Source organism: Populus nigra, chromosome 1, assembly GCF_951802175.1.
Source record: "Populus nigra chromosome 1, ddPopNigr1.1, whole genome shotgun sequence".
Taxonomy (NCBI): domain Eukaryota; kingdom Viridiplantae; phylum Streptophyta; class Magnoliopsida; order Malpighiales; family Salicaceae; genus Populus; species Populus nigra.
The window spans coordinates 5,397,004-5,417,073 of NC_084852.1; the positions used below are offsets into that span (position 1 = coordinate 5,397,004).

The 20,070-nt window shown below is 31.9% G+C and overlaps 1 protein-coding gene across 1 annotated transcript; it reads left to right on the forward strand.

The window, feature by feature from the left end:
• Nucleotides 1-17,019: 17,019 nt before the first annotated feature.
• Nucleotides 17,020-19,689, forward strand: LOC133692882 (uncharacterized). Its single transcript, XM_062114052.1, has 5 exons — nt 17,020-17,212; nt 17,390-17,487; nt 17,814-17,913; nt 18,659-18,841; nt 19,416-19,689. The coding sequence occupies exons 1-5, from the start codon at nt 17,156-17,158 to the stop codon at nt 19,536-19,538; spliced, it is 561 nt and encodes a 186-aa protein (XP_061970036.1). The 5' UTR covers nt 17,020-17,155; the 3' UTR covers nt 19,539-19,689.
• Nucleotides 19,690-20,070: the final 381 nt, after the last annotated feature.

Here is a 20,070-nt window from a genome sequence, read left to right on the forward strand (position 1 = left end):
AATTTTTGCCGAAGACTCAGGTTTATGTTTTTCCTTTTTTTCATCAATTCTCATTTCTAGGTGGTTCTAGTGGAGCCGGATATTGTTAAGGAAACCGAGGTGAAAGTACCACGCTCTTCCAGTACGCGTGCTTACGCGCTACAATCACATATGTTAAGTGGAGAATCACAAGTAATGAACTTTTTTAAAAATAATTGGGGGAGTGTCGTGCACGCAGTATGAACGATTATTAGTCTAGATCTTTCTTTTCCGGCGTCTTGCCGTGTTGGAATGAGTAAACGGTAGGTAGCCGTTGCTTTCGCCAATAGAATAGATCACAAGTTGCAAACGGTGTTAGGGTGTGGTGGACTTGTTGATAAAAAGCTAAAAAAACAAATAAAATAATTGTAAGAAGATAATGCGGTGACGCAATACCAAGTTTTAAGCTCGTCCTTATTCTTTCTGATAAATTTAATTGTATCCCTACCATATGCCCACAACGATTACATTGAAAAAACTGCATATGCATGCACATTGCTCCTGCTAGTAAAGTGTCCATATTCATTTCAACTATGCATTAAATGCTCATTACAAGGCCATTTAGACTAATCTACCCGATGCCCAAATTCCATGAAACTATCACCTTCTTGCTGCTGGAAAATTATTTAAAATCTTTTATATTTTTATTGCGGCAACACTTCCTCTTCAACATTAAAAAATTATATTTACATGCTGAGTTAAAATTGACTTTGAATTTTGATGAAAAGATAAAAATTAGCTAGTAACAAGTGTTGACTTTAGATCACACATTTATGTTTTTATATGTATTTTGATGATAAAAGTAAAATGAAATTTGAACTAATAATATAATTGGTTGAGAATAAGTTTTAAATAGGTTTATACAAACATTATATAAATAAGCATAAAGAATTTCATGAAAAAATCAAGAAGAGATCCTGTCGCACCCTCCCGAGCGCTCGACGTCGCGGCGACCCATCCTTCGTAGCGAGGGATTGAATGTTGGGGTCTTTCTGTTGTGAAAAAGGGAGTCGCCACCTAGTATTATGGTCACTAGGAAACCTAAACTGGTCTTTCAGAGATTCTAAGGCAAGGGACTGGTTGCGTAAAGGGAAGGTTTTAGCACCCCTAGTACGCCCTACCTAAGGTAAGCTGCTTGGTGTTTGATTTGCCTTATAAATGTTATGGTGTTGATGTTCTCTAATCCCATCAGTTTCCTATGATAAGTCTGCTCTGATGAACGAAATTTAGGGTGCTTTAAAAACCTATTTTTTGTCTCGTAAACTGTGAAGAAAAAAAATTGAAATGTCCTCGATTATAATCAAGGCTTCTTTCAAGGATTTGTGCGGATTTATTATTCCTAGAAAATTATTTTGGATATTTACCACTACGGGTTTCTTTATCCAAATATTAACAGTGAATAATAACAAATTATCCCCAATAATATTTTGGATATTCGTCCTTTAATGATTTCTTTATCCAAACATTAGTGGTGAATAATAACAAATTATCCCCAATAATATTTTGGATATTCGTCCTTTAGGGATTTCTTTATCCAAACATTAGTGGTGAATAATAAATGAATTCCCCAAAAATAAGATTTTTATATTTTTTGGAATATTGGCCAATACCCTTTGGAGTTTTACAAACATGTTGTAAAATCCAGAAATGAAAAAAAAAATGATTTTTGTTGTGTTTAAGAAATCCATGCGAAAACACATTTTTGAAACTTCAAATATTTGTTTTTTAGATAAAAGACGTAAAAACAATGTTAGGGTATTGGCCGTATGCATGAAAACAAAACATTTTATTTTTTTGATATCTTGACGAAAACCGGGTATTTTTCATACTGAATTTGTATTTTTTACAATATAAAAATACAAACCATATTGATCCAAAATACAATAAACATAATTTCAGAACATCACATATTTTTTTGAAATAAATTTCGAAGAAGATTTCATTTTTTATTTTTTTATTTTTTCGGGTTGGGCCCCGCCCGGCCCATGTGACTGGGCTGGACCTAGCCAACCTGCATAGCTGGGCTGGGCCTAGCAAGCCAAGCCTGGTCACTGGCCCATGCCAATGACCAGTCCCTCCAGTCCACACCTGCACGTGTAATATTTTACGCGTGCATGAACAGTGTGAAGGTAATTAAATCACCTTCGCACTGTTCATCACCTTCCTTTGCATTACAGTGCATGACAAAAAAAAAAAACGGGATAACAGAGTGTTGCAATAGTGATGGTTTTCTTATGATTTTCTTTTCATTTCTGCATATTAACACAACATTATACGAAGAAAGCAGCAGGCATACCTGGTTTTTGCGAAGACGGCGAAGATGGTGGTGCTGTGATATCTCTTCACCGTGTCCTCTGCTTCTGTTCGGTCAGCTCCTCTTCTGCTTCCTTACGTTCTCCTTTTCTGTCCTTACGTTCTCCTTTTCTGTATTCCCCTCTCCGTGGTTCTTGGTATGGCTGCTGGAATCTTCCTCCTGGGGTTGCTGCTACTGCTCTTCTCCTGGTGTTGCTGCTGCTGCGGGGATGGAGGACTGATGTTGCTTCGGTTGCTGCTGGGCGTCGCTGGAGGAAGGAGGACTGCTGTTGGAGGACGGCGTTGATGGTCTGGAGGAGGAGGAGACGCTGCTGAGAGGGAGATAAGGAAGGCTGTGTCGGTTTTGAGAGGAAAATGGAGTGGGAGCAAAATGGCTGCTTTGGTTTGGCTTTTGCAGGAGAGGGGGGGCTGTCGGTTTTGGGAGGAAAATGGAGTGGGAGCAAAATGGCTGCTCTGGTTTGGCTTTGCAGGAGAGGGGGGCTGTCCCTCGTTGCTGGCTGCTGAGGGGAAGAAAAAAAATCAAAAGCCCAGGGGGAGGGGGTTGGAGTTGGCGGCCAACGTTGGAAGTAAAGGAAGAAATCTGCAGAAATTGGGTGAAAATGCTGGTTTTTTGGCTGACTTTGGACCCGATTTTTTTCGTCCTCAGGTCTTCAACAGAGATTCTATTTATAGGCGGTGTAAGAGGGCCATATTGTCTATGTTGAGGAAAATTTTCAGCCCTTGATTCGACTCGAGGAATCCAAACCGTTGGTTCAAAGTGTGCACCTCGAGCTGCCAAATTTGGCAGCTCAAGGCTGTGAACTGCCCGAGGTGGACACTTTGAGCCACTCAACGGAGCCGTTTCTAAATTTTTCGACCCGACCGGACCATTCTCCGGGATAAAGGGGTTTCATGTGGACATGTTGGTGCATGTTTTGTCTGATTTGAAGGCCAGACGAGCCGGCAAATGCGCGTGGAAAGCAGCCACTCAGGCAGCTTTTTGAGGAAGAAAGTGAACAGTAACAGGCAACCTGTCACCTGGTTTTCCCTGCGCTGTTTTCAAATCAGTCCTCCAGTTTTTAATTTCTTCAATTTGGCCCCGGATCAAATCCAATACAGCCCCTCTGATTTACTCGCCTTTTCCAAATTGGTCCCTGGTTTCGGATTTTCTCAATTAAGTCCCTAATTGGCCATTAAACTTCAATATTTATGCAATTAAGCCCCTGATTGGACCTAATAAAATCCTAAAAATTATAATTTGGCCCCAGAACTTTAATTTCTTCTAATTAAAGCCCAAATTGACTTAAAAATCAATTTTTCTTGCAATCAAATCCTCTATAGATTCAAAAATGAAAATCCAATTAAGTCCATAAACATCCAAATTTGGGTTTTTCCCCTCAAAATTCAAATTTTCCTTCTCAACAGGGCTCTCATCCTTCAAGAATATACTGTCAAAAATCAAATCTTTGTATTTTTAACCTCCTTGACCAATTTTCCGACCTTTTTCTGAGCGCTCCTACCTCCTGTTATTTTTCTAACCTCCTTTGGGCTTTTTTATTTTTTTTTTTTTGTGGGGACCCAAAAATGGGTTACAACAGATCCAAGAATGAAGCATATTGAAGACTTAGAACTAAGTGTTCATTTTGGTGTTTTATGTAAGTATGTATATGTCATCTTGATAGCATAAATTAAAATGAATGCACACTAAGCATACATTTAAAAGATTGATAAAAACTTGATAGACGATTCTAAGAATTCACCATTTGTTTATTTGTTATGAACATCTGAGAATTCTACAGGAATTAGTCGATTGATCAACTTGACCAATTTGAAGTGGTTGACCGCTTCATCAGTTAACATGGCTATAATGACTATAAACAACTAATTTTTGCTAAAATCATAGATATAGTTTGCCTAATTGTAAAATTAAAAAGAGAGTCCAAACTTATATGATATACAAGCTATTATAATGCAAAAACACTACAGATTCATCAATACTTGATTTTACTCTAATTAGCGGTGCTATTAAACCTTCAAATTCTAGTACAAAAATATTTAATTTCATTTCCATTACACTTAAATAATTTCAAATCCTTTAAGTATTATCTTAAAAGATATAAAAATATTAAAACTTTCAATTGTACTATCCACTATATGAAGAGAGTTATTTGTTGTAACAACCCCAATTATAAAAACTCAAAATATATGATATACATTCGTAGTTATATATATATATATATATATATTATTGAAATTTCGACAGAGTTTTCTCTGTATTTTTTCGATACCAAGTTATCGACTCATTATTTTTCAACCTCTAATATCAATCATAATTTTCATCCCATCATTTAGACTTTAAAAGCTCAAGCGTATATCAATATCTCATTTCTATTTTCTATAGAACAATTATTTAAAGCTAATTAATTCTTAGCATGCATCATTTGTTTTTTTTTAAATAATTGTGCTTAAAATATATAAACAACCAACCATAATTCAACCTAATAATAACAACATCATAAATTACATCATACATAAGTTAATAAGTTAAACATTACAATTCTTAAACATATAAGTGTATTAAAACAAAATATTAGTTCTTTCAATTACATCAATCACTTAACAAAATTATTTATCCATGCATCTACTTTCCGGTTTGAGGGTGCGAAGTACCTAAAAACATGATTAAAATTGCATATTTTGATAAATAATTGCTTAATGAATAACTATTCATGTACATTGAAGTAATTCTCACATCATTGAATGAATTATTTTATCCTTAGTAATTTAATAATTTCATAAATTCTTTTTCATATAAAAAGATAAAGTTTACAAAAAAAAAAAATACCAAGAGTATCTCCAACAAACCCATATATTTATCTTCAATATAAATCGATTAAATTTTACAATTTATCTATTACATTGAATAATTATCCCATTAACCTAAAAAATTAATTCTTTTAATATGTCAATTCATCGGAACATTATTTCTAGTAACCAGGAAATAATAATCTCTACTTGTCCATTCAATAAGGCATTATTTCTAATAACCAAGAAATAATCATCTTGACTTGCCTATTCAACATGGCATTATTTCCAGTAACTAGGAAATAATCTTCTCGACTCGCTCATTCAATAGGGCATTATTTTGTCTCTGTTTTTTTTTAACTTTATACTAAAATTATAATCTACAAAAATTTCTTCTACAATCATTTAAAATAAACTATTTAATTACTTCAAGGTCACCTACCTGGTGTATGTGTGCGTGAAGAGGTCCCTTGTTGCTGATTAAGTCCTGCAGCTTCCTTTGTACTAACACAATTTACTACAGCATTGTTCATTCATTTGAGCCGGTAAAATTCTAATACTAAATACTTATTTATTGATAAATCCAACACCCTTAATTAAGCTTAATTAAACTTTTAATTCGAGCAGGATAAAACCCTCTTTTTGAATTTTTTTTTTTACAAAAGTCATTATTCAATTTAACCTATCAACATCAATTATCTTCAATTTGGCAAGATTTCTCAATAATATTATCAAAACTCAATTTTCTTCTTCTTTTAGCTGAAATTAACCTAAGAAAGAAAGTGAAGATTTTTCTTTTCTCTTTGAAAAATTTTTACTCCTTTCAAATAATAAAACTTATTAACCTATATCTTCCCACATTTTCTAAAAAATTGTATTAAAACCTTAAATCCCTTAATTTTTTTTCTTTTAGTCGGAAGTTCAATAAAAAAGAGGGAAAATAATTTTGTTTATTTTATTTAAAATTAAACACTTACTTACCCAATCATAATTCATGCTTTCTAACATGGTTCAATCATAATTTGCATTATTCTTATACTTTATAACATAAACCCACAATTTCATATAATCATAATTTTACATAATCCTCCATCAAACATAAAATTAGAGGAACTAATAATTTGAAGCATGTTATTTACCTCACTTTGATAAGGATTTAAGGAAAGAATGCAAGAAAAATCAAGTTTTCTTCTCCTCCCTCTTCAAACCCTAGCTTGAACTTCTTCTTCCAAAGCACTCACCACCTTAAAATACCTTCTCTTGAGGTTAAACTAAGTTAATTACTTTAGTTACTCACTTTAATTGGTGAAATCAATAAGAACTTAAGTAGAAAAATCACACAATTTCTCCCCTTCTCTTTGTTTCAAACTCTCGGCTAAGAGAGAAAAAGATTGAGCATTTATAGTCTAGTTTTTACATATTTACACATTGGCCCTCATTACTTCTTATTTCTATTTTGTCACTCAATTCTTCTTTTTATTTAATTTGCACCATAACACCTTATCTTTTATTCTATTGTATTTATTTACAATACCTGAAATCCTTTTATTTAATCTATTCGGTATTTTATTTATTTTATTCAGATTATAATTTATCAAGTTTTCACATTTGTGATAACAACAATCACTAAAAGTCAGGTATAAACTCTTGGTATTAATGATGTAACTTCATCAAGGAAAAATCTTGAAGATGACATATCTTCAAGTAGGAAAAATCTTAATGTGGATTTATCAATTGGTGAAAAATCTTAAAGATGAAATATCTTTAATTGGTGTAAAAATTTTGGTGTGGATTCATCAAGTGGCTATTGTACTCATAAACTTGGACTAGTGAATGAATACAATATTCAAGTATAGTTTGGTACTTAAGGTGTAGATGTAGACTTGTCGAACCATATTAAAATGAGTTTGCAAATTCCCTTCTTTATCTATATATTTTAAGTACTTTATTTATATTGTTAGTTATTGTGTTTATTTGAATTAATCTGTATTGTTTATTAATATTATTGAAACACTTAATTCACCCCCTTTAAATATTATAATTGCCTTAATCCTAGAACAACGATAAGGTCAGGAAAAAACCTCATTTGAATTTGGGCTTTTCTTGACTGACAAGTGGGCTTAGAAATATAATTTTGGCTTTGGACTTTATTATGCTCTCCTGCAAAACAAGTCCCCTTGTTATAGGAGGCCCTCTGATGCTTAGGTATTACATGTGTATGTGATATGTAGCTTGTAAAAATATCACAAAGATGCTAGAAAAAAGCAAAAAAAAAAGTGAATGAAGAGGACAAGTGTCATCATCTATTAATGTGTGCGTAAAAAGATAAAATTGTTATATATATATATGAAAAAAAGTTGTATAAAATATTATAAGGACGTTAAATAAAGGTAAAGGTAAGAGTAAATGAAGAGAATAAATGCTCTAATATGTCTTTTATTTTCCTTTGTTGCTCTACGCTTTACCTATTTATAAGCAATATGCACACAAACTTCTATTAAACAAATGGAGCATTAATTGATGGAGCTTTCATCAAGCATTAATGGATCTTTCATCAAGCTTTAATAGAGCACTAAATGCACTTAATTATGTTTTTTTTTGTTTCATCATTTGCCACTGGTTTTTAAAATTGCATTCTGTTTTTTAAAAAATATATTTTCTTACCAAGTTGAGAAAGGACCACTAGAGATCTAGGGATGAATATTAAAAATGTTGTTAATGTCCTCTTTAGGATGTTAATGTCCCCTTGGTTAGGGCAATCAAAGTATTCGTTATGACTTGTTTAACAAAATTATTTTGTTGTTTATTTAACATGGAGATTTAGTCAAAGAATAGTAAAATAAGATAAATGTAAAGGAAAGTAATATGGTATGTGTATGCATTTAAGAATGTATTTTGATGGATAAGTGTTTCGGATACTGCTAAAGATGTGTGATCATAAAAACCTATTGAAGGATTTATGATTCATTTGTAAATAAACAATACCAGAGACCTGGTGAAGGATTTGTGATCCTTTTGAAAAAAAAATGGTCATAAAAACACTACTTTATTGAAAAGTTCAAGAGATGGAGATACAATTCATAAATATTATCTAATCTCAAGCTGTGCATTATAGGGATTGTTCCTTTTTTTTTTAGGTTGCACATTCTTCTTCTTTATAAATTATTGGAGGTACCCTTTGGTAATCAATGATTCTATCACATTTTATAGGGCATGTCATTTTTTGGTGTCATGCTTATGATTATAGTGAAATAAACATAACTTATTAGGGTTCTTTGTGTTTGAACCATTTTTTATTGGAGGTGAGTATTACACGTAGTTTTTTTTTATGATAGCCAATACCTCAACACGTGTGTGTCAATATATTCTTCTATCCTTATTTAGTTTCTTTCATAACTATATATCCCTTGATTAACTCTCTAAAATTTTCATTATTGTTTTATATATTCTTGCTGTAATCTTTGCTATAATAAGCCTAGGATTAAGGGATCTGATTATGTTTACTATATTAGACCCTAGAATTAAGGGATTTTAGTGAAAGAACTCAGCAAAACATTTCAAAAATTATCTTTTATTATTCTGTCATGGTATTGAGCCAAAACTTTGAAATCATTTCATCTTGTTTCTGATTCTTTATCTAGCTTCAAGATCTTAATGTTTTGTTCCTTTTCTTTTCTCGTGTTCTTCTATTCATTTTTCTGGGACATGATCTCTTAGTTCTTGTTTCTGGTTAAATCATGTCTCTGAAACAATCTGAACATTTTCTTATTCGATTTAATGGCAAAAACTATTCTGCCTAAGTATTTCAATTTCAAATTTTTATTAAGGGAAAGGAATTATGGGGTCATATTATTAGAACAGATCCTGCACCTAACAGTGAGAAAGAGAAGGAGAAATATGTGAAAAGAGAGGTGAAGGATGCTCATATTATATCTTGGATCCTTGAAAGTATAGAACCCTTTATGCTTCTCAATCTCAAACCTTATAATTCCTCTAGAGAAATGTGGGATTACTTAAAGAACATTTACAACCAAAGCAATACAATATGAAGGTTCCAATTGGAACTCGAGTTGGGTCAACTCAGTCAAAACAACATGTCAATACAAGAGTTTTATTCTTCTTTTATAAATATTTAGGTTGAATACACCGATATTGTGTTTACAAGTGTACCTCATGAAGGACTTATTGATATCCAAAGTGTGCATAAGACTAGCAAGCATGACCAATTTTTAATGAAGTTAAGAGGGGATTTTGAAGCAATCAGGTCTAACCTGATGAATAGAGAACCAGGTCCTTTATTGGATAGTTGTGTAAAAGAGCTTCTCAGGGAAGAACAACAGATCGTTACATAGGTTGTCTTGGAGCAGAAAGCTCAAAATTCTACTTCAATACCTGTTGCTTACGCTGCTCAAAGGAGGTTTAAATGAGGCAAAGATATGACTAATGTTCAGTGCTATAGTTGCAAAAGATTTGGGCATATTACCACTAATTGTACTAAAACAATTATGCAATTATTGTAAGAAAACAGGGCATATTATCAAAGATTATTCCACCTGGCCTCCAAAGAAATCTAAAACTGCCTATAATGTCTCGGTTGGTCCCTCGAATGCTTCTAATCCTTATCAGTCTTCTATTACTCCTAAAATGGTCCAACAAATGATAGTTTTTGCCCTTTCTACTTTAGGCCTTTCAAGTAACAGAAATTCTATTCCTAAGCCTTGGTATTTTGATTCTGCTGCTTCTAATCATATGACCAACACTGCCTTACCTTTAAATAATGTTAAAAAATATAAAAGAGATTTTCATATTCATACTGTCGATGGTAATCCCTTGCCTATCACAACTATTGGTGATATTTCAGCCTTTTTGAATACTGTTTTTGTGTCTCCTAAGCTATCCACTGATCTTTTATCTGTTGGCTTAACAATAATTATGATGTTCATTTTTCAAATTTTGGTTGTCATGTACAGGATCAAGTGTTCTGGAAGATGATCGTGAAGGGACCTAAAGTGGGATGTCTATTTCCTTTGCTTTTATCTCCCTCTCCTATATTAAATTATGTTGCTTGTAATGTTGTTCAATGTGATAATCAGGTCTGGCAAAGACGTTTAGGACACCCTAATTCTCATGCACTTCGAGTATTGTTTAAATCTGGTTTACTTGGAAATAAAAATTCGACTTCTTCTAATAATGATATTATTGATTGTGCATTTTACAAACTTGGTAAAAGCAAAACACTTCCTCTTTCATTGCATAAAACTCGCACCACCAAACCTTTTGAAGTCATCCATACTGATGTGTGGGGTATTGCACCTGTAATTTCTCATGAACATTACAAACACTTTGTTATATTTATCAATAATTTCACTTGCTTTACTTGGGTATATTTTCTTCGGTCTAAAAGTAAGGTCTTCTCTGTGTTTAAATCCCTTCTTAACTTAGTTGAAACACAATTTTCTACCAAAATAAAAAATTTGCATTCTGATTCAGGTGGTGAATATATGTCAAATGAATTTCAATTTTTTCTTCAAAGTTATGGGATTATATCACAACGTTCTTGTCCTTTCACCCCACAACAAAATGGTATGGTTGAAAGAAAGAATCATCGTCTTCTTGATGTTGTTTGAAATCTTTTAATTAAGTTATGTGTTCTTTCTTATTTTTGGTGTGAAGCTTTGTCTACTGCTGTTTATTTGATTAATAGATTGCCATCTCCCAACTTGAATAATGATTATCTCTACTTTTATTTGTTTGAACAAGCACCAAATTATTCCAATCTTCATATTTTTAGATGCATTTGTTTTGTTCACCTTCATGCACATGAGAGAAATAAACTTACTGCCCAATCTATCAAGTGTGCTTTTTTAGGATATGCTGGAACCCAAAAAGGATTTCTTTATTATGATCTATATGCCCGTCGAACTCGTGTCTCTAAGAATTTTATTTTTTTTAAATCAATCATTCTTTCACACACAATAGACTTTAAAATTTCCTTCTCTATTTGTTTTACCATATTTTCCTAAGTTGCCAACACCAGTACAAAGGTTTACACCTGGTCATGTTATTGTAGACACACTCTTCCTGTATCTGATCCTTCTACGGGTCTCACTGAGGTTCCTTCACATCTTCCTGCGATATATGATCTTGTTCTTCCTATTTCCTATGATCCATCTCCTCTTTATAGAAGCTCTAGACCTCACAAACCTCCTGAAAGGTATGGTCTTTCAACCCTTGTGGCTATGTTTACTACTTTGTCTTCTATTTCTATTCCTACTTGTTATAATCAGGCTATAGAACATAAGTGTTGACAACAAGCAATGGAAGCAAAACTTCAAGCACTTGAGGTAAATCATACTTGACACATTGTTTCTTGTCCTCCACATGTTAAGTTCATTGATAGTAAATGGGTCTATACTGTGAAACTCTAGATGGCTCTTTAGATAGATACAAAGTTTGATTGGTTGCTCTTGGCAATAAACAAGAATATGGCCTCGATTATGAAGAAACATTTGTACTAGTTGCTAAGATGACCACGATGAGAACAATTCTTGTTATTGCAGTCTCTAAAGCTTGGCCTTTACATCAGATAGATGTAAAAAAATACCTTTTTGAATGGGGATATTAAGGAAGAGATTTACATGAAACCTCTACGTAGTATGTCCACAATGACTTCTGATGAAGTTTACAGGTTGAGACGTTCTTTGTATAGGTTGATTTCTTGAAAGTGTAAGGAGTAGGATTGTGTCTCTAAATTTTCTACGGAGACTAAGTATAAAGCTATGCCTGCAACTTGTTCTAAAATTGTGTGGTTACGTGGTCTTATTTCTAAACTTGGATTTCCTCCAACTGATCCTACTCCACTTCATGATGATAATACTAGTGTCATTTAAATAGCTACGAATTTGGTATATCATGAATGCACAAAGCACATAGAGGAGGACTGTCACTACATTAAAAAGGCTTTTACTCGAGGTGTTATCACTCTTCCTCATCTTACTACTGATCTTTAAATAGCTAATGTCTTTATGAAAGCTTTGACACACCAACGACACAAGTTTCTCAATAGTAAATTGATGTTGCTAGACTTACCCACATCAATTTAAGGGGGGATGTCGATATATTCTTCTTTCCTTATTTAGTTTCTTTCATAACTGTATATCCCTTGATTATATCTCTAAGATTTTCATATTGTTCTATATATTCTTGTTGTAATCCTTCCTATAATAGGACTAGGATTAAGGGATTTGATTATGTTTACTATATTAGACCCTAGAATTAAAGAATTTGATCATTCTTGATGTATATATATTGTAATTCTCTTAGTGAAAGAACTAAGCAAAACATTTCAGAAATTCTCTTTTATTATTCTTTTATTATGGTGGTGAGATATATGGTTAGGAGCTCGGGAAATATCAAATGATCATGAATATGCCCTTTAGTGTTCCTTTTAGTTACTCTAGTAGGAGATTGATGATGTCGTGAATATTTTGTTATATGAAAACAAGAGAGACCTTATCTAGTCACACTAACTTTGCTTGTTTTGTCTAATTCCTTCATGGAATTGAGGTTATCTATATATATATGGTACATGTAATGAAGCTAGATATTGTATTGAGAAAACAGAAGAGTGCAAAGCTTTTTATATAAGGCTAAAACAACATTATCAAACACTTACATATGATGAGTGAGTTGTTGGAGATTTAGAAGGGCAATAGTTATTGTGGTAGGAATATTGATCACTCTCTCCTATCTTAGAGTTTCATCAGTCATGAAAAGTATTTTGATAAGAACAAAATTGAAAATGAACCAATTTTTTATTCAGGTTCCTACAGACAACACCACTGAAAGGTTAAGGAAAAAACCTTAGTTAGATTTGGGCTTTCTGTAAGTGATGAGTGAGCTTGAAAATATAATTTAGGCCTTGGATTTGATGCACACTATCCTACAAAATAAGTCCCCTTGTGTATAAGGGTTCCTTTTATGCTTAAGTTAGTAAAATATGACGAGAAATATATCATATATAAGGGTTCAAAGTGTGCACATAAACTTCCATTAAACATTGATAAAGCATAAATTAAGGAAGATTTCTTGAAGCATTAATGAAGCACTAAGCATATATATATATATATATAGAGAGAGAGAGAGAGAGAGAGAAACAATTCTTTTTTTCCCTCAATTTAACCAAAATTATTTTCTTTTCTCTATCTCTCTTTAACCCATCTATTGTCCTCTTTTATTTCATCTTTTACATTTTTTGTATTAAAAAGATAAGTTTATAAATTGATAATTTCATGTGATTTTAGGGTTTTTTTATTTGTTTATAAAAAACTTAGATTCTCATAACTATGTTTTTTTTTATAGTTTTTTTTTAATCTGTAGATTTATTTCTTTAAGAAATTTTAGATTACTCTAAAAAAATATTCATGAGCTTAGGTAAAAATATTCTTATAACTTTTGATAAAGTTCTAATGTAATTTTATCTTTCATCATCTAATCAATTCATTGTGCCATCTCAAGATCTATGTGAAAGTCAAGATCTATATGAAAACCCACCTACGACTAAAAAGATAAAATGAACAAGCAACTTTAGGGATGAAGAAGATATTTTCCTTGTAGAGGCATGGATTAACACTAGCATGAATCCGAAAAATGAAAAAAAGTAAGGCATATTGGAAAAAAATCACAAAAATTACAATGAAACAAAAGGTTTATATTTGAGCGCATATCAAGTTCTCTAATGCATCATTAGTTAACCATTAAACTACTAGTTACTAAGTTTTGTTTGTACCATACTCAAAATAAAAATAGAACGAGAGTGGTTTTACAAAGATAAGATATTGTTTATATTATATAAAACTCATATATTTAAATTCATTTAACTCATCAACATTTTAATTAATGCATTCCAAATTGCTTTATTATTAAGTCAAAGAAGCGAATATCACATATCAAGAAATTTTTAAGATAACCTTCTTATTTCAACATTGCTCGAAGAAATTAAAGAGCTAACTTAAACGAATGATTGTAAATTCAAAGAACAACTCTAAGAATATTAGAAATGCAACTCCCATAACTTATTCTCCTCTTATTCAAAGTTCAATCAACTTAGAAGAAGATAATGTTGTAATTGGCGACAACAACAATATAAAGAGACCGATGAGTAAAAAGGTAACAAAAAAACAAGCTGAAAAGACAAAGCTAGCACAAGTTCTCATGTTGAATCAATCTTAGAGGATTACAAAGAACATAAAATGAAAATGAAATATAAGAAAATGGATTTTTAAAAAAAATCATATGCTTTAGAGAAAGAAAAAGCAAAGGCAAATTATGAAAAGACAAATATAAAATGAGACATGATTATTATTATTATACAAGAATAACTTTAATTGAAACAACAATAAAAATAAGAAAGAATAATGTTAATAGATATAATAAACATGCCTCGACATTTGGTTGAATATTATAAAATACATCAATGGAGATATTAGCTAAACAATATAAACATATATTTGAATATTCATCTCACATATAATTTAAATAATAATAAAAAAAATCTTGACTTCTTGTATAAGAGAGTATGGACATGGTAAGAGTATTTGTATTTTTATGTTTCTCATTACCAAAAAAAAAATTTAAACAATTCAAGTAGCTAAAATTTAAGGCCTTAATTTGAAGCAATAAGCATTCTTTGCTTCCATTCCATTATGGTGCCTTTAAAATTTATGATAGCCAATACCTCAACACATGTGGTGATGAGAGGTATGGTTAAGAGCTCGTGAAATATCAAATGATCATGAATGTGCCATTTAGTGTTCCTTTTAGTTACTCTAGTATGAGATTGATGGCGTTACAAATATTTTGCTATATGAAAATGAGGAGACCTTGTCTAGTCATACTGACTTTGCTTGTTGTTTTATCTAATTCCTTTATGGAATCAAGGTCATCTATATACATTTGGTGCATGTAATGAAGGTGGATGTTGTATTAAGGAAATAAAAGAGTGCAAAGCTTTTCCTATAAGGCTAGAATAACATTATTGAACACTTGCATATGGTGAGTGAGTTGTTGAAGATTTAAAGGGGCAAGAGTTCTTATGGTAGAGATATTAATTACTCTTTTCTATTTTAAAGTTTTATCAATTATAAAAAGTATTTTGATAAGAATAAAATTGAAAATGAACAAGCTTTTTATTCAAGTTCTTACAGACAACACCACTGAAAGGTTAGGAAAAAACCTCAGTTAGATTTGGGCTTTTTCTAAGTGATAAGTAGGCTTGAAAATATAATTTAGGCCTTAGACTTGATGCACACTTTCTTACAAAATAGGTCATTTATGTATGAGGGACCTTCTAATGCTTAAGTTAGTAAAACACGACGAGAAATATATCATATAAAAGTTCAAAGCATGCACATAAACTTCCATTAAACATTAATAAAGCATCAATTAATAAAAATATATCATATAATGGTTTAGAACATCCTTTTCTTTTCTCTCTTCAACTCACCTTATGTCCTCTCATATTTTATCTTTCACATTTTTTTTTAAAAAGATAAGTTCATAAATTGATAATTTAATATGATTTTAGGGTTTTCTTATTTGCTTATAAAAAACTTAGATTCTCATAATTATGTTTTTTTAGTTTTTTTTTGTAATATTTAGATTTGTTTCTTTAAGAAATTTTAGATGACTTTCATCAATTTATTCAATCCATTGCACCATCTCAAGATTTATAAGAAAATCAAGATCCATATGAAAATCTACCTACGACTAAAAAGATAAAGCAATCAAGCAATTATAGGGATGAAGAAGACATATTCTTTATAAAGGTATGGATTAACACTAGCATGAATCCAAAAAATAAAATAAAAAAGTAAGGTGTATTGAAAAAAAATTTACAAAGATTACAATGAGAACAAGAAGTTTATTTCTGAGCGTACATCAAGTTCTCCAATATATCATTAGTTGACTATTAAACTAGTAGTTAATAAGTTTTGTTTGTACCATGCTCAAAACAAAAATAGAACCAAAGTGGTTTCACCTTTAAAAATAAGGTATTATTTATATAAAATTCATATATTTAAATTCATTTAACTTATCAATTTTTTAATTAATACATTCCAATGTGCTTTACTATTAGATCAATGAAATGATAATTGTATTCAAGAAATTGAAGATAACCTTCTTATTTCAACATTGCTTGGAGAAATTGAATAGCTAACTTAAATGAATGATTGAAAATTCAAAGAACAACTCTAAAAATATTAGAAATGCAACTCCTGCCACTTATCTCATCTTATTCAAGGTTCAAAAGATAATGTTGTATTTAGCGACAATAGCAATATAAAGAAACCAATAGGTAAAAAAATAACTAAAAAAAAAATTAAAAAGACAAAGCTAGCATAAGTTTTCATGTTGAATTAATTTTATAGGATTTTAAAGAACATTAAATGAAAATGAAATGTAAGAAGATAGATTTTTTTTTTGAAAAATCATATAATTTAGAGGAAGAAAAAACATGAAAAGATGAGACATGATTATTATTATACAAGAATAACTTTTATTGGCTAAACAATAAGAAGAAGAGAGAATAATATTAATAGATATAATAAGCATGCTTCTACTTTTGGTTGAATATTATAAGATAAATAAATGATTAAATGAAGATTTTAGCTAAATAATGTAAACATATACTTGAATATCCATCTCACATATAATTTAAAAAATAAAAAAATAAAAAAAATTCATGACTTCAGAGAATGGATACGGCAAGAGTATTTATATTTTTAAGTTTCTCATTACAAAAATAAAATAAAATAAAAAAGCTCAAATTTAGGGCCTTAATTTGAAGCCCAATAGCAATTGCAATAAAAAAAACCCAAAGCTCCACATCCCAGCCCATGCCCTTCTCAATGCGACAACAACAAAAAAAAATAAAATAAAAATAGCGCAGTGAATGAGTTCTTCCTACTGAAAGCAGCAAAGAAAGACATCACCATAAAAATCACACGCATCAGATCTCTTTCCCCTATCTGTTAACACAATGGCTCCTGTTGCTCCTCGATCCGGCGATGCAATCTTCGCTAGCGTTGAGCACGTGGTATGCCCTAAACTTTCTCTTCATTTTCTCATTAACCAAACACGAACTCGTGAAAACCTAGAATTCAATCCGATTTAATTTTAGTTTCCTCCAATTTTACTAGAAAATCAGGAAATTCTTGTGATGATAGTGGTTTTTAGATGCGTAATTTATGTTTTTTAGTGAATTTTGATGTAGAATGCGGAGTTATTTACGTTGACTTATGGAGCAATTGTGCGTCAGTTGCTTACGGATCTTGAAGAAGTTGAGGAAGTTAATAAACAGCTTGATCAGATGTATGTGTTATGTATAACCTCTCTGTTCAAATTTTAATTATGCTGTAGTAGTCATTTTAATTGCTTAATTATGATTTAAAAATTAAAGTATTGATTTTTATTTTGTGTGTGTGGCTTTTTTTTACCTTTAAGTATGAAGATATATGGATTCAATGTGGAAAACTAGTGAAATAACGATGGTACTAAAATTAGATATTTACCAATAAAAGAAAAATGTTTGGAATTTGAGAAGCATCTTTACATCTTGTTTGTTGATTTAACTTGGTGATATGATCGTCTGTGTCAAACTCTGAATCGATCATATGATTAGTTGATTATTGTTGCAGGGGTTATAATATTGGAGTTCGACTGATTGATGAGTTTCTAGCAAAATCCAATGTTTCCAGATGTGTGGACTTCAAGGAGACAGCTGATGTAATCGCAAAGGTCTGCTTACATTATTTGATTCATCACACAAAAAATTAGTTGGCCCAAATTTTCCCTCATGATTGTTTTGAGGCGAGTTGTTAGACACGGTTATTTTGGCTTCTTGTTTATGATGCATGAAGTGTGAACCAAAATAAGCTATTGCTTATTTCTCCAGCCAGTCAATGTGCTACTGTCTCTGTTATCTTTCCACTGTTTTCTTGTGTATATTGAGCAAGTTGATAATGTGAATGATAATAAAGAGTTGAATCTGTGGATGAAGATAGTTAAGTTGATCTCGTCTCTAGCATTGAGCCAAAAAATGATCAACGTTGAATTTGATCATTAATTAAACCTTGTTTCCAGCATGTATGATACACTGTTACTGTGTGCTTAGTCATAGCCTTGAAGAAAAGGCAATCTGTCCAACCTATCTTGACTAATCCAATCTAATATCTGTAGTTGAATTCGCTTCCAAAAGCATGTACAATGTCTTTGGTTGGGAAAGGAGCTTTCAAACTATTCCCCACTGCCTGGTGAAGTGGTGATTGTTTCAGTTTTCGTTGGCTATTTGGCAGTCTTAGTTTAAGCTGAGATTGTTCTGGAATGCACTCATATTTTTTGGCTTTCTTTAAGTTGTGTCACTCTTTGGTATATCATTTTTCATGACATGTTCGCGCAGCTGCAATTCCAAATAACATCTCAATTTTGTCATAAGCAAGTAAATAATAGATCATATTAATAGACTAACAGAGCTCTTATACAGGTTGGATTCAAAATGTTCCTAGGGGTAGGTGCCTCTGTTACCAACTGGGATGCTGATGGGACATGTTGCAGCATTGTTTTGGAGGACAATCCCCTGGTAGACTTTGTTGAACTTCCAGACACATGTCAAGGTCTATACTATTGCAACATCTTAAGTGGAGTCGTTAGAGGGGCACTAGAGATGGTGAGTGCTGTCCTCTTCTATTACACATAATTATCATTGTCCTTTTACTCAAATGCATGTGGGTTTTTCCTAATTTTGGTTTTTGTCCTTGTTACAAAAAAATGGCTATAGAATAGTGGAAACTTGGTTTTGTGCTCCCTTGCATTCGTTGATTTTTTGCCGAGTAAATTATGAAGGTGACATTTAGTTAGTACAGTAATCACTTCCCATTTAAAGTTTTGATAGCAACACTTAAGGCTGAGAGGACCAGCTCTTAGGAAGTTCAATCATTAAAAAACATAATTTCCCCAGTGGTATGGCAGAGATGACGGTAGTTTCCCTCAATTTTTTACCTTTGAGCATCATCACCGGTCTTCATATAAATGATTGTCATGAGCTTCCTTGCCGCCTTTTATATTCCGCAGACTGTATGTTTTAGTGATCTTATCAGCGTGAAAAGAAATGCTAGATAATGTGCCTGTTGCTCTGAAATTTCTTTAAACATCAAGCCTGTATTTTGAGGGCATGAAAGCTGAGCCTGGATCAAGGTTTTCTTATTTGTCGTTGAACTGATCTGTCTCATCTTTAATTTCAGGTGTCAATGAAGACTGAAGTGACATGGGTTCGTGATATGCTTCGAGGTGATGATGCATTCGAGTTGCAGGTGAAACTTCTAAAGCAAGTTCCAGAGGAGTACCCATACAAGGATGATGAGTAACATAATTGGGCTTTTGGTGTGCTCTTTATACAGTTTATGCTCTTTATTTCTCGTCTTTATCTTATGAAGAACATAGATTTTTCAACATATTGTCTTCTACTAATGCTTATTTACATGAACGTTAAATGCACTTATTTTAGTATTTGTATTCTTTTAGCGAGTATAATTAGACATAACCACCGGAATACTGGATTGGTTGTTGTGTTTGGTTGATTTTGTTTATGTTTTGGAAGTGAGTGTGTGTGTATCAGACAACCAGCCTTGATGGAACCATAGCTTCAGTTATCACCTTCAGTTTATATATAACAGTGGGCTGGTCGCTCCAAATAACCTTGAAATATTTTGAGACTGATGTGAATTGCCGAGGCAGAAGAATATGATGGAAGGACAGCCATAGTCACTCATGGAAATATTTTGCTTGGCTCTTAATTGAATTTTAAGGTATGCATTCATCACTTTCAAAAATGTTGTATACATCCTTATGAGTTTTTATTAAAATTCTGTTTTCATTATACATAAAAAATGAAAAATG

What these genes read in the sequence shown, in the direction of transcription:
- LOC133692882 (XM_062114052.1), top strand. Translation starts at nt 17,156, where the DNA reads ATGGCTCCTGTTGCTCCTCGATCCGGCGATGCAATCTTCGCTAGCGTT. An exon ending in CAGCTGATGTAATCGCAAAG is followed by an intron (nt 17,914 to 18,658) that starts GTCTGCTTACAT and finishes GCTCTTATACAG; the next exon opens with GTTGGATTCAAAATGTTCCT. An exon ending in TTAGAGGGGCACTAGAGATG is followed by an intron (nt 18,842 to 19,415) that starts GTGAGTGCTGTC and finishes CTTTAATTTCAG; the next exon opens with GTGTCAATGAAGACTGAAGT.